This window comes from Pogona vitticeps, chromosome 3 (genome assembly GCF_051106095.1).
Source record: "Pogona vitticeps strain Pit_001003342236 chromosome 3, PviZW2.1, whole genome shotgun sequence".
Classification (NCBI taxonomy): Eukaryota; Metazoa; Chordata; class Lepidosauria; order Squamata; family Agamidae; genus Pogona; species Pogona vitticeps.
The window spans coordinates 151,873,741-151,888,971 of NC_135785.1; the positions used below are offsets into that span (position 1 = coordinate 151,873,741).

Consider the following 15,231-nt stretch of genomic DNA (forward strand, 5'->3'; position numbering starts at 1 on the left):
TATAATAATAATGTAAGACAGCATCCTCACTCTGGTATGGATGGTCACAGTGCAAAGAAACTTGACCATAATAAGGCCACCCTCTCAGATAGCTGTTTTTCATAGTTACATCATGGTGTATATAAACAATACTGTCCACAAATGAATTTCCCTCCTTTAATACACTCTACTTGTGAAGGCAGAAATGGGAATGCACCTACTGTACATATCTTCATAATCATATCCTGTATATGATCAACTGTATTGAGTGAGATTCATCCTCACAATCAGAAACCTTACTGTCCAAGCATCCCAGCTATGTGGAAATGTAAATAACTGCAGCTGTGCACAGAGAGTTCATGAATTTACTGAATGTGAACCGGTGGCTCTCCCCTGCTGGTCTACAACTTCCATCATTCCATACCACTGGTTACACTGCCTAGGGGCTAATTCCAATGTGAGAAGTCACTCATTCCTCACCCCTAGTGTAGATACTGAGGGAAGAGGCCAGCAAGCATAATTCTGCTCCCCCAATTCTGTGAAGCGGAGTAAGCAACTAGAGGGGAAGAACAATCAAGAATCACCATAAATGTTAACTTCCACCAGGTAACCCAGTCTGGACGGCACAGAAAGTTCCACTCTGAGGATTCCCTATGGTAGCAGTGCATGAGCAGACATAAAACCGCCATGAAACTGCACTACATGAAAGACAAACTCTGTAAAGTATGAGAAATGAGTGCCCCAGTCACACTTCCTTGTCACGGGTTAAAGGTCTGGACAAATTCACAAAACCTGAAATTTACATGGCCAACATTTGCTTCACATGTAAGCTTAGTTCTCACTGACATCTAGTGCTCCTAGAAAATTATAACTCACTGACTCACCATGACTCAGTGAGTCTCTATGTGATAGGACTGAGCTATAAATATGTTAATTGCATTTTTTTCCCTGGCAGGACTTAGCTGCTAAGAGCTACATGACAGGCAGCGACAAAGAAGGTGCTTGACTTGAATTTGTGCCCTTTATCAAAGTAGTTATTAAGTCCTGCCAGAAAAAAAATGGTAGCAATCCTAGGAACAAGTGGAATTGCTATAGGAATTACATGGATATCTAAATTCATCTATGCCTCTTGCAACCAAATCATCATTTTAATCTCCCAGTTTTTATTCAAGCAAAATTAATGAATTGATTAATTAATAACACCTACACTTTAAAAACAACATTTCTTTTTCCTAGTCAGTTCTGAGGATAAATTACCAATTATAAATAAGCCCAGATAATATCATGAATTAAAATTCAAATACAAACTATGCAGCTCACATCTTGACATCTCTAAAATCAATATTTGACTCCTTATAATCCTCTCTGACATTATACATACAACACTGAAACCAATCTCTTTGTTCTCAACAAAAAGGCAGGCTGAAATCTTGTTTACTTAGCATAGTAAGTCACAACTAGAGCAGGCCCGTTGATTCAGAAGGGATTTGGCAAGTCAACTCTTCAATAAGTTCTCTGATTTAGTGAACCTGGTCTAGTTGCGACTTACTACAATAAGCAACATTTTCACTTCCTGTTTCATACAATTTTTAATGGGAACTTACTAAGAAACAACGACAGCCCCACATCAAAATTCATAACACTTACATCTGAAAAATTTCTTGGACATTGTAACTCCTGGTAATTTTCATGTATATAAAATATAAACATTTCCACATATTTAAATATACCTCCAAGGCACAATATACTCCCTTCAGGTTTGTAAGAATATGTGTGTGGAATGTGGGGGTGGAATTTAGAAATAGGAAAAATTATTTTGTGGAACGAAAAAGAAAACTTGTAGTCTCTCTTTAAAAAACAACAACATACACAAACAAAATTCTTTGTACATGTAAGAAAAGTCATTTCTTCCCCTCCCCCCGGAAAAACATTAAACAAAATTAATTTTCCTCCTCCTCAAAATAGAAGACTTGTATATGATACAAGGCAAAAATTTACATACAAAATATAACTTACCTATTCTCATGTCTATAAAATGGAAACTGTAGAATGGAGAAAAAATTCAAGGTGAAACTCGAGTACCACATACAGTGCAAGTGTACAGCCATCTAATATTGTTTATGCCTTTGGGATGAATCAGCAGAGCAAGCTTATAGAACAACTTAAAGAAAGCATTGACAAGAGTATAATGTTATTAAATCCATCATTTCAGGAAAAATATGTAGTATGGACAGACTTTTCTTTATGAGCAACAAATGGCACTAGAAACAAACCATTAGACTTCATGTAAAGACTATGTCATTTTCTTCCATTTCAAATTGTTATCAAGTGTTTATTCATAAACTATAAAAAAAATACATGTGCTGGGATACATATGAGACCGCAACCTGTCCCATCATACAGTGATGCTGTGTTTATGGATTTATGTCCCACTGGTTGGTGCCCAAATGGAGTTAAGAATTCATAAATAGACTTATGCAGTCCATCATTTGGCTTCTGGTGGTGCCATTACACATATGGAGCTGGACAAAGGCCATTTTTGTTGAACCAATAATCAAAAATCGGTGACAGACATTACCAAACTATGATATTTGAGCTGAATTTTGAATATAAACCATCACCATCTCCCTGGCTCAAACAGACTATTTCCACATGTCTCTCACTAATTAGTCCAAATTAGTCACCCTCACCCTAGCAGGAAGCTCCTTAGAATAATAATTCATGAACAACACCAACAATAAAACGTATCATATAAATCTCTTTTTCTGACATGGTTTCCCCCCCCCCCTCAGATTGTCTCTTAAGATTTGGTCATGATGATTATTAATAATTTCAGTGATTTCTGACATTCTCCAGAGACCATTGCAGCTTTGGAAAGGAAGCTCAGAAAGCAGTGTAACACAACCTGAGCAAATCACAGACTCCGGGCTTCATCCTGAAAGCTATTTGGCACCCTGGAAAAACATCCAGTACTATGGCTGAATAGGAACGATGCTCTAGCAAGCCTAAGACCGTGCATCATGAGCAGAATCCTGCATTGAAGGTTTGATGCATGTCTAAGGCTACGAATCTGTGCCAGTTACAGAGCTTAAATTCTTACTGAAATCAATGGTGTAGGATATAACCCTATGTGTTTGCCAAATGCTTGCCTACACAATCAGTGCTAAAGGATCATTTCTCACATTATACAGCAACAAACCAGGGTGTGCCACCAAGTGTATATAAAACAATCCTGACTCTCCTTGTAGCTGCATGATATACATTTCTAAATACCTTTTGTGTCACATTTTAGTTCTACATCTTAAAAACAAACAAAGCATTAATGTGCAAGGAGGCCCCATGAACTGTTCCATATGAGAGGACTAGACCTTACCGGTGAAGGAAATGCTACCGCGCTTATAAAAATAGGAGCTACAATAAAATATTTTTGTATATATTTCAATAAGTTATTTTTACTAATCAGTTACGGATCATATATCTCTGAACTCTTTATTGATTTGTCCACATCTATGGCGATCCTTTTAAAGATCGTAATATTGTGTATGTGTTTTTTAAATTCAAAAGTCCAGAAACATACAAATACATCCTTTGTTTTCATTTTTTTCCTTAAAAAAAGGAAGGGAAAGAACAAACAACCTTGTATTAAAGTCAGGGTGTGCTAATCTTGTCCCCCCCCAGCTCCCCCAAAGCCATTTAGAGCCATCCATGGCTTTAAAAAGAAAAGAAAAACGAATTTGGTGCCCTGCACTTTTCAACCAAGCATTGGGTGGGGTGTGGGGGGGGGGGGACAACAAATGGTCAGCTGTGCATATCCAACATAAAAGCGGGGAGGAGAGTGATTTCTATGATCTTTCTGACATCCAGTTTTACAAGAAACATTTTAATACACATCCCAATGCTTTCCTTAGCACAACACACACCATATAAAGGGGTGAGAGAACAAATTCTGTGCCTAGTTTACTCAATCCATTGATTCCTACTGGCAGTTTAAAAACAAAACCAAACAACAGAGAGAGAGGGGGAGGGAGGGAGAAAGAAAAGGAGAGAGAGAGAGAGAGAGAGAGAGAGAGAGAGAGAGAGAGAATGATCTATAACTATGGAATCAGCACACCCTTTCCATAATTTTCCCCGAAGCTGGAAATTCTTGTGCCAAGGCACTTCACCTTCCAACAAAATGAAGAAAAGGCAGGTTGGGGAGAAAAGGGACATGGAAGGGAACATTGTGTTTCTTTGTGTGTGGCTATTAAATACAAATGCTCTAGGAGAGGACAGGAGGAGAAAAGGAGGTCTCAGAACTGACTGAATGTGGTCTGTTTTTCCAATACTTCGAGGTAGTCCGGCTCTGCATTTAGCTTTGCTTTTAGCTCCAGGTATTCGTTCCTGTTGGGCTCTACATAAACAGTGCTTGGGGGAGTATAGAGCACCGTCTCCCGGAGCCTACTGTCCCCTGGGCCGGGATGCAAGTAAGGATGAGGGGGGCGCCTAAGGTCATAGTTAGGGGAATAGGTGTAGGCAGTTGGTGGAAACTTAGGATACTCAGGAAGGCTACTGCCCCCCAAGGTGGAAGAAGGGTGTTTGTCAGGCTCCAAAATGCCCCTGTAAAAGCAATCAGCATCCTGAACAGGGGAAAGCAACTCATCCCGAGGCTCAATGGTGCTCACACTGTACGTGGGACTTCGGATGGTTTCCTCTTGGCCCCCTGGAGCCACTGGAGGCTGCCCCAAGGCTTGTGGGGGTGGTGGGGCTTGGGGGTGGAGGTGATGGTTGCTGTAGGTCACCTTGAGCTCATGAAGATCTTTGTAATCCTCCCCTGCATTGCCCTCCCTGGACCGGTAGATGGGGTTCTTGCACATGTGGCCTAAAGGGTGAGGAATGTACTCATAGACATGTCCAGCAGGGGTTTTCACCTTGGGTAAAGCTGGACCTCCTCCACCACCACCTCCACGGTGAAGATGCTGTGGATGCTGCTGGTGATGGGCATGTGGATGAGAATGGGGGGCTCCTCCACCTGTGTATACACTGTACTGCATGTTGAAGGAGCTCACATCTGAGTTGTTGGTGCTGGCATGGTCTCCTTGTACCTTTTTCCTTCGCTTCATGACCAGCACAAATAGGCCTGCAGCCACAAACACAGACATAATGAAGACCAGCAGCAGGCTGAGAATCAGCACCGACAAAGGCACCGTGGAAGAAAAAGAAGAGGAAGAAGAGCCACCAGAAGGTGATGCTGAGTCATCCCCTTCCAAGGTGCTGTTGAACTGCCCAGAATTGGAGAAGGGGGTGGTCCTTACTGGTCCCTGCATGGAAGATGGAGTGGGAGTGGAAACTATAATGTCAGAGTAGTCTGGACATAACAGCTCTGCTTTGATGTTCTTCATGTAACTCTCGGCAAACTTCTTAGGGGATTCACAGATTACCTGATCCACAAGGACCCCTGTGTTGAGTTGTTCAAGCCATAATTTCATGCCCACCACATCACATGTACAATCCCATGGGTTCTCATGCAGATCTATCTGAAGCAGGGACTTCAGCTGGTCAAGCACCCCACTAACAGGAAGATAGGAGAAATGATTGCTCCTTAGGTTCAACCGGTAGAGAGTTAAGCCAGAAAAAATGCCCACAGGCAAAGATCTCAGGAGATTGTTGTTGAGAAATAAAAGTTGTAAATTAGGTACAGGATCAAAAGTTCCTGCCTCAATCTCTCGGATCACATTATATTGCAGGAAGAGGTACTGCAAACTCTGAAGACCATAGAAAAGCTCTGAGTTCAGCTTCTCAATTCGGTTCCCATTCAGATAGAGTCTCCGCAAGTTAGTAAGATCCCCAAAGGCCCGGTCCTGAATGACTGAGATGCGGTTATTGCCCAGGTGGAGCAAATCCAACCCAGTGGCATCCACAAAATCTGACCTTCGCACCAGGGCAATATAGTTCTCAGTTAAGTACATCTTCTTGGGGTTGTACGGCTTGGGTTGGAGCTCTGAGATGCTCTCTATCTTCCTCTCTTGGCAGTTGACATTGAGGCCCAAGTCAGAGATCTGAAGGTTGCAAGTGCAAGCTGTAGGGCACTCCAAAGGCACAGGGGATTTGGTCTGGTAAGCAATGCTAGGGCCGTAGTTGCTGTAACCCAGATCCTTGGAGGGCAAGCGGGAGGTGGGACGCACTCTGGACTTGTTGGGTGGGCGTGTCCCCTTGGGCTTCAAGGGTGATTTGTAAACAGCCGAGGAAGATGTAGCCACTGAATTCACAGAGGCTGGTGTGGTATGAAAATACCCTGTGGTGCTCAGTGGTGTCTGTGGTCTCATCTCATAATCTGAGATGAGTCTTCTTGGGCAAAGCTCCTGCTTGGAAACCTCATCCAAATCCCTTCCATGCAAACGGAAAGGAGTTTCACAGACCACATCCCCCACCAAGGCAGAATAGGAGATGCTGTCCAACCAATCTTTGAGAGCAATCAGCTCACAGGAGCAGTTCCATGGATTCTCCTCCAGCTGCAACTCCACAACCTTATCCATATGCTGCAGGAGACCCAGGTACGGAAGTAGTTTCAACCGGTTGCCCCTCAAATCAAGATGAGTCAAGGGCACAAACCGAAACAGGTTGTTGGGTAATGAAGAGAGGAGATTGTCATTCAGAATCAGCACCTGCAGCAAGTGCAGCTTGCTGAAAGCATTAGGTTCAACAGTACTGATGTAATTGTAATCAACTTGGAGATATTCCAAGCTTTCTAGTCCCACAAAAGTGTCATCCCTCAGTATTTCCAGCTTGTTATTATTCAGATGTAGCCTTCTTAGGCCCCGCAGCCCATGAAAGGCACCTGTTTCAATGTCCTGTATATCATTGCCCCCCAGATGCAAAATGGATGCCCCACTGTAATTTACAAATTGGTTTGGGTAGAGCCTGTTGAGTAGATTTCCAGACAGAAGCAGATGGTAGACAGAAAATTTAGGAGGGCTGATCTCAGACAGGTGGATGATCCCCCGGTTCTCACAGCTCACCGTCAAGATGCCATCCTTCTCTTCACAAGGGCATTTGTTGTCACATATCTCCCCATAATACTCAATGCTCTCTGCCCATGCCAGGACTAGAGATGTTAAAGCAAAGGCTATGGTTTGCACCATCCAGATATGCATTTTCCTATTGAGATCTTGCTCCAGAGTCACCGTAGAGCAGCAAGCATACATGTTATCTCCTGTGGACAGCAAGGGGGTGGGGAGGGAAATATACACCATCATGATACAATTGTGAGGAATGAAACCTAATCACGGCAATGCTATAGATGTCAAAACATAAGGGAAAGGGGATGTTTTTAAACCTTAAATTTTCTTCCAGTCACCAAAAGTTTTGATTGAAAGGTAGTGATGTAGCTACTATTAAATAATGACTGTGTTTTAATTTGATTTTAAATGTATATCTTCCCAAAATAAGTTCACAATCCAAAAGCTTTCTACTCATAATCCGAACACCATTTCCATCTATTTCCCTTATTATTTCAATCTGTTTTTCCCGACCACTCTACAAACACACACACACACACACACAGAGAGAGAGCTTTCATAAACGTATATATAAAATGGCTGTCAATTTAGTTACTTGCTGCTAATTTCTGAGAACAGAAGCACCATTTTACAGGTTTCCATCCTCACCTATTGCCCGCACAGCCTTCCTTCTCCTTTTCAGAACCTTCCAAATGAACAGCGACTTGCAAGAGAAGGTCTTCCCCCATTTTTTCTCACACATGATGCTCTCCCTAATGTATTCTTTAACTATTCCTTAAAATTTCACTGCAGGGGTCTATAGAAACAACCATTGTAATGCTGGAAAGCAACAAGGTTCTTTGTACTTCGCACACAAGAGCCCCAAAGCCTGAAATCTACGAAAATACCTCAGTTCCTTAATAGTCCTGCTGTATGAGCCTATACAAAATGCCAGTCAACATCTTTTTCTGTTTTTTTTTTTTTGGGGGGGGGAGGATTTCAGAAGCGCAGGAATCCTCCAATCAAGCAATTCAATATACGCCCCCTCATCATCTCATGGGGTTGCCCCCCCTCTAAAAAAAGACAAGACAGAGATAGCCACTGGTGAAATATTTATGAATGTTATTAGAAGCTGACTTCTTAAAGCAGTCATCATCACCAATTCCTTTCAGGATTGATTTGCCAGTAAATGAGTTATTTTCACAAGGACACCAGTCAAAAGTCAGTAATACAACACAGAACCTCTCTAAAAGACACATATATGCACACAGACAGACACTGAAACAGTGAAAAGATTATCCTTAGCCACTCACCCATAACTTGGCAAATATGTTGGATCTGAGGACTGTCTCTGCAGCTTCAGCCATATCTGACATATCGGCTCTTCCCCCCATCTTTTGACAAAATAGTTTAATTGCAATGGAGAGAGCTAAGCAGCTTTCAGAGACAGCGATCATCACCAAATCTAGAAGCTGTGCAGTTCCTGTTTCCAGGCTGCCAAGACTCCTCATAGACCACCACCCCTTCTGAAGAGAGGGCATCCAAGAATAGTGGATTGGGGAATATTCTCACCCACCCAGTTACCTATGTTTGTGCCCTCTTCTCAGACCTGTGTCTCAGTTTGAATCTCTGAATGGCATGCCCACTGGAACATGGGATCTCTGTTTCTTTAATTTCCATTTCTTTAATTTCCTAGCCTATGTTGTCTTCTCTCAAACACTGCTTTTACTTTGGAGTTGGCCGAGTGCAAAACAGAAGAAAGAAGAAACTGTTTTAGGGAAGAAGGCAGTTGAAGGAATGGATTAGTAAGTCATCCTGCCTTGAGCCTTGAGTTTAACGGCTAATGGATTAGAAGCACCTGTCTGGGGTTCAAGTATCTTGCAGAATGCAGACAGGTTAGAGAAGAAATCTGTAGTTCTTCACTGCAATCGTTTGGCAAAAAACAAAACCCAATATATCACTCTATGCATCAAGCAAGAAATGGGTGGGGGGATTCCCTCCACTTTCAACAGCATTGCCAGTTCCTCTGGAGCTATTCATCAGTGAACTGCTTAATTTTCCCCCTCCCCATAGATCACTCATAAATAAATGAATAAATCCTTCTGGATTTTTTTTTTTTGGGGGGGGGGCTTTCAATAGAAAATAAAATAAGATAAATGCACATCCATCTGCATTCATAGTATCAGAGGTGGTGGAAAGAGGGCACAAGCCCAGGCAGATAAAGTTGGATGTGGCATAGAGAGGGGATGACTTAGAGATCTCATTGCAAAGGCTAGAGGAAGAAAGAAAAGGAGAAGTGGAAAACTGCCTTTTAATGTGTATTTGTGTGTGTATGTGTGCATGTGTGTGTCTGCATGCACATTTAAAACAGTGTGACTATTTCCCTTGCCCAGTTTTTTCAGTGCCCCCCTCCTTTGGGGGGAAAATGAGTTCCACCCCTTAGATTACCGCACTGAAGCAGATGTCTCAGTTGCAAGCAAAACCCCTTCTCCCAACTGGTCCAGCAGTGGGAGCCAGGAGCAATGGGGTTGGTTTTATTTTTATAGGAGGAGGGAAGACAGGGAGCCATGAGCAGCAAGGAGACATGGACAATCACTTCTCCCTCCTCCTCCTCCTCTCCCCCACGACTTACTGAAGGCCAAAATCTCCAGGGCCCACACCTTGATGCCACCCCTAAATCCACCTCTCTTATTTGCTCTCTGGGTGCTGCAAGCCGCCCAGGCAGAGGCGAGTTGGAAGGCGGTGGAGAATGCAGCGGGGAAGGTTGCCTGCCTGCCTGCCTGCCGGGATAGCAAGACACTCAAATCACTCTCTCTCTCTCTCTCTCTCTCTCTCTCTCTCTCTCTCTCTCTCTCTCACACACACACACACACACACACACACACACACACACACACACACACACACACAGAGCGAGAGAGAGAGAGAGAGAGAGAGAGAGAGAGAGAGACTTGCACATGCTGGTATGGTGTCCCCCTAAACACACAGAGAAACACTAGTGATGCCAGGGGCTGCCTCCCACAGCTAGTGGAAAGGGGGGGAAGAAAGCTGGTGAGACAGAAGGGTGAGCTGAATAAAGGGGGGTATGAAAGAGGGAAGGAGGAAAAGAGTGAATGGGAATCCCAAAGGAAGCCAGGAGTGGATGGCAGGGATGGGACCCTGGGTAGAAAAATGTGGATACCCTCAATGGACAGCAGGGGTAAGTGTTGGCCTGGGGTGGGCATCAGAGAAGGACAGTGTGAAGACACGGTGAGCGAGTCTGGGCAACGTGGAGAGAGGGTCAATCGGGACTGATGCCGGAGAGGCTGAAGCAGAGGTGACATGCCAGAGAGATCTGGCTGAGGTTTCTTCCACCATTAACCGCCATCCCCGCCAAAAGAGGAGAAGCCAGCCACTGGGGAGTGAGTGTTGGGGTGGGGGAGACGTGGGTATCCAGCGATGGTAGAGGGTGGAAAACGGGTAAAGGGTTTTACGGTGGACTACGTAAGGGATGGCGAAAGGCTGGGGTTGGGCGGGATGGGAATAGGGGAGAAAGAGGGGAACAGGAGAACAATCGCTGAGGGTCTGGGCAGCCATGGTGGTCGCGGGGGGGGGGGCGAACGAGCCAAGGGGCGTATGAGGGGAATGGCCATTTGTATCCGTAGGGCCCGAGAGAGGGGAAAGAGGCAGGAAGTGGGGGCCCCACGGGGTGTCGAAGGGGGCAGGTGTGGGAAAAGCCCGCGGTCTGTCGACGAGAGCCAAAGGAGGGCGGAGAAGAGGGCACTGGCGGGGGAGGGAGAGGGGGCTCGTTTGTGGGGGGGGAGCGGCGAGTGGGGCTGACGAGCATGCCTGCGAGGGCCCGAGCGGGGCGCGGGTGGGGGTGGGGTCGGCGGGAAGTCGACAGCTGGGGGAGGACGAGAAGGGGGCGACATGTACGTAATGGAGGGTGCATAGCCCCGACTTCCCGCCGTCAACGGGATGGGCAGCTGCCACAAGTCACTTTCCCCCCCTCGCCTTTGCACACGCACGCACGGACACCCACACAGCCACACGCGCGCGCACACACATGCCGACACACCGGCTCCGCCGGGCGGGAGAGCAGCTTCCCTCGTTTGCTCGCCGGCGATACTCACGCTTCCCATTGAAGAGGTCAACTTTCTCCCTCCTCAGCGGCAGAGGCTTCTCCTCCGGCGGAGCCTTTTCCCCCCGCCGCCGCCGCCACCACCTCTTCCTCCGCTTTCTCTTCCTCCTCCTCCTCCTCGTCCTCCTTCGCCTCTCCTCAACGCTTGCCTTCTCCTCTCCTCCTTCCTCACACCATGTCCCCACGCCCCGGGCTGAGGCCACTGGGAGCAGAAGCAGCCGCCTTGGCACCGCGACAGGACCCGCCGAGCCGCCCCTTTAAGCCGCCTCTTCTTCTTCTTGCAGCGCGCTCTGGACATGGTAGGACTGGCGACCAGGGCGCAGGGAAGCCGTCGTCTTCCCCGGCGGCGGCGGCGAGTGCTGCTGCTGCTGCTGCTGCTGCTCCGCCGGTCCTCCTCGCCGGCTCTTCCGCGGGAGCCCCCACCGTCGATCCGCCTCCGGCTGGCGCCGATCCTCCGCGTCCTGAAGCGGGGGCGCCCACTGATGCATTCCACTTCAGCCTCCCCACCAGCACTTCCAATAATGCGGGGCGGGGGGGGAGAGAGAAAAAAAAAGCACAACCAACGCTCTATTCCATGTGATGGGTGTGTATGTGTGGTTTTATTTTTTTTTTCCCTTTTTTTAAAAAAAGCCCCACGGCGTCGCTCCTTCTTCACCGATCCCGGCTTCCGAAGAGACGCAGCGCCAGCCTTTTTAGCATCTCTTTCCCTGGAGAGCGTGGAAAAAGAAGCGGAGAAGGAGATCAGGACGGGAGGGGGCGGATGGAGAGATAGACACACGCGCGCACACGCAGACGCACACACACTACGCGCGCACACGCAGACGCGCTCACACGCACACACGCGCGCAGCTTGCCCCAGCGACAACTGTGATCAACTTGTCTTCGCCTTCGCCCGGGTTCGGATGGCAAAGACGGGAGAGGGGAGGGGGAGCAGCCCCGGGCCGGAGCGTTTCCACGGGAAAGGGTGAGTGCATGTGAGAATGAGAGAGGGAGGGGGAGAGAAGCAGACGAAGCTACTTCCAGTACTACTCGGTTTGGAGCGGCTGTTGTAGCCAAAGCGACCCCCCGACACAGTGGAACGGCTGGATTTGCAGGAGGAGGGGAGAAGCAGAAGGCGCCGCAGTACGGCACCGCGGCCAGTAGATGGCAGTGTGAGGCACCGAATTGGCATTCCTCGGGAATGCTCGCTTCCCTCGAAGCGGCCAAAAGCGTCGGGCGCTTCTCTCCCCCCCCACCTCATCTCTTTTACTTGTTATGATGATGCCGTTTATGCCTTGGCATGAGGAATCAGCCTCGCTGCTTGTGCTTTAGGGAGGCAGAAATACTGCTTCAGACATGGGTGGCCGGCCCTTTGCTGGCAGGCGGCTGAAAGGCATAGCGAGAAGGGCCTATTACTTAAATAAAATAAAATCACAGGCTTTCCTGATCGAGCGACCCCCCCCCTTTCTTTCATTTCCAGCTGGCTGGCCGGGCTGCAGGAGGCAAAATGCTGACTAGGTAGGAGCAAATGTGGAAAATGAGGGCATAGAAGTAATCCTGAGACTCTGATGGAAGGTGACCTCTTGAAACACCTTTCTCACTAGTGGATTTGGAAAGGAGGCTTTTTCAAATTCCAGATTTACTTCTTTTTTTTAAAGAGTCATTTCTAAAGCATATGCAACATCTGGTTTCAGACTCTGAGACAAGCAGCCCAATCAGCTTGCTCCTTTAGAAAGCACTTCCCAGTAAATGGTGTAGACATGCATGGAAAAGTCAGTGCATCAATGCAGAAAATCTACCGGTGTCTAGTAGTGAGGAGGGAGCTACATGTATAGAAAGTATTCAGTCTTCTGCAGTGCTAGAATACCTGGCAACAGAGAGGCTTGTTCTTGAGATGAATCTCCTGCCTTGTGGGTTGTCCTTCATTTCATTTTGGATATCTGAAATCACTCATAGAATTGATACACAGAATGTAAGTAGGTCTGGCTGACTTACACAGAGAAACAGAAACAAGTGGATGACAAGGGCAAATCGATTCAGCCCCAAAAACATTTGGCAAAGAGAGGATTGAGTGCCTGCTACTTTGCCAGACTCCCAGAAGGAGATAGATAGATGCCACACTTTGTTCCACACATCCACAGAAAGGCATACGGCTCTTTTGAGACCTGCGTGTCCACATTCCCAGATGTCTGATGAGCAGGAGGAAGGCTTTAGGGCAGTGGTTCCCAACCTTGGGTCCATATATGTTCTTGGACTACAGTTCCTAGAAATCCTGGACAGCACAGCTGGTGATGAAGGCTTCTGGGAGGTTTAGTCCAAGAACATCTGTGGACCCAGGGTTGAGAACCACTGCCCTAAAGTCTTAGTCATGCCATGGAACACCATGCCATAAAGTTGGGAACCACGGCTTTAGAGCATAAAAGATGAAACCTAGCCACATCCCTGGGACATTTCTACTCTATAAATAAGAATAAGCAAACAGACATTTTAGATCACAGCTCTCACAGCCACTTACCATTGGCTATGCTGGCTGGGGTTTATAGGAGCTGTAAGTGAAACATCTGTAGCACACCAGGTTACATAAACATCCTCTAAAGCAGAGAGCATCAGCCAGAACCAGCCCTGCTATTAGACAAAATGAGATTGCCTCATTTAACAAATGCTGGGGAGTGGTGGTGTCATTTGCAACCTGCTTCTCCTAAGCCCCTCAAGTACCCCTCTCTAAAGGGCGACATAGTCAAGTGTGTCATATGACCCATTCAGGTCTTGATACATGAGTCTGTTGCCTCAAGTGCAGTGAAAACTGTTAGCCCCTCTGTAATGCCAAAGTAAGATTTAACCACCACTCAGGCATGGGGTTCAGTCTCTGCCACCTTGACCTTTCTGCTTAATATGCTGAATGGCTGCAGTAAGGGATGATAGAATACCATCCACTTCAATTTGGTCTCAGATACTTACAAATCACAACTAATTTTTCTTCAAGCTGATTTGTATTTTGCCCATATTCCAGTATGTCCGAATTATTGCTGCACAAGACTTCGGCAATGATCTTGTGCTGGCAGAGAAAATCAACATTCTAGAAGGCAATTTTAAAAATGGGGGCATCCCAAACAATATATATATATATATAACTTTGAAACTGGGCTTTGGATCAGCATCAAATTTGGCACAGATGTAGCAGGCAGTCTGCTCATGAATTTGAAGTTTTATTACCACATTTAGAAATAGGTAACCTTAAAGCATCCCAAGATTTAAAATAGATCATATAAACTGAAAAGACCAATCTTGTTTATCTTGAAAGAGAATGGTTGGCCCACATACTTTTTTAAAAAAAAAATTGAAAAAATCAAGCTGCAAGGGATATGTTGATCCTCAAAAAAGGTCTTTCAAAAGTATACGATTACTTTGCGTTTGGGTAAGAAGTGTTTAAAAATAAGTCAGGTTCTGGGATTTTACCTTGCTTGGTATCTGTTTGTGAATGGTAATGAGCACCAGAGGGTATCCTAGACCATCTTGACTGCTGACATGAGTTTTGTCAATATTCAGGCAGCCCTTTGCTATGTAAAACTTGGCATCCTTTTTCCTCCTGGCAACACAGGCATGATATTGTTCAGCAATATCAGGCCATTTACTGGCATTTTGTATCATAGATACGGAAGCACAATATCCCAGATTCATAAACCAGATATTTCTTTTTGAAGAACTGAACAGTCTAAAAACATGGACATAGGAAAAAATCAATGGCTCAGATATCAGATGGAGGCAGGAGATAAACTCAGTGCATCAACTAGTGCTTGACCTCCAGCGCACAGTCAAAATTCCCATCAACTTCTTTTTGCCTTTCCCTGCACCTGACTGGGAACCATGCAATTTAGGTATCTCTTTGGTCCTGTTCCTGTGACCTGCCTCACTCAAATCCAGCATAATGGTATACATTTCACACACTCAGGCACTCACTCAGTTGATTGAACTGAGCTTTGCTTTTCAAAAGAAAAAAAAAAGGAAAGAAAGAAAAACCATTCACTTCTCTTTATCTCCTGAAAATAGAAGCAATTTGTATCTCCTTCTTATTCTGAACATGTTGCCCTAGCAAAATACACACTGATCACATGAAGAGAGGAATTTCCCTCCAGGGATTCTGAGTTTGGGGTTTTCAAGAAAGCTTTGCCTTATCTTTGG

The 15,231-nt window shown here is 45.8% G+C and overlaps 1 protein-coding gene and 1 long non-coding RNA gene across 2 annotated transcripts in view; one reads left to right on the forward strand and one right to left on the reverse strand.

Moving 5' to 3' along the window:
* Nucleotides 1-2,280: 2,280 nt before the first annotated feature.
* SLITRK5 (SLIT and NTRK like family member 5) lies at nucleotides 2,281-11,794 on the reverse strand. The gene is made up of 2 exons (XM_020803130.3): nucleotides 11,066-11,794; nucleotides 2,281-7,168 (listed from the first exon to the last, which is right to left on the reverse strand). Exon 2 carries the CDS (start codon nucleotides 7,158-7,160, stop codon nucleotides 4,269-4,271), a length of 2,892 nt encoding a protein of 963 aa, XP_020658789.3. The 5' UTR covers nucleotides 7,161-7,168; nucleotides 11,066-11,794; the 3' UTR covers nucleotides 2,281-4,268.
* A 157-nt stretch (nucleotides 11,795-11,951) lies between these two features.
* The window catches only part of LOC140705805 (uncharacterized), a 31,151-nt gene continuing 27,871 nt past the window's right edge, over nucleotides 11,952-15,231 (forward strand). The window contains exon 1 of the long non-coding RNA XR_012085330.2: nucleotides 11,952-12,037. This is a non-coding gene — a long non-coding RNA (uncharacterized LOC140705805). The remainder of the gene's footprint in view (nucleotides 12,038-15,231) is intronic.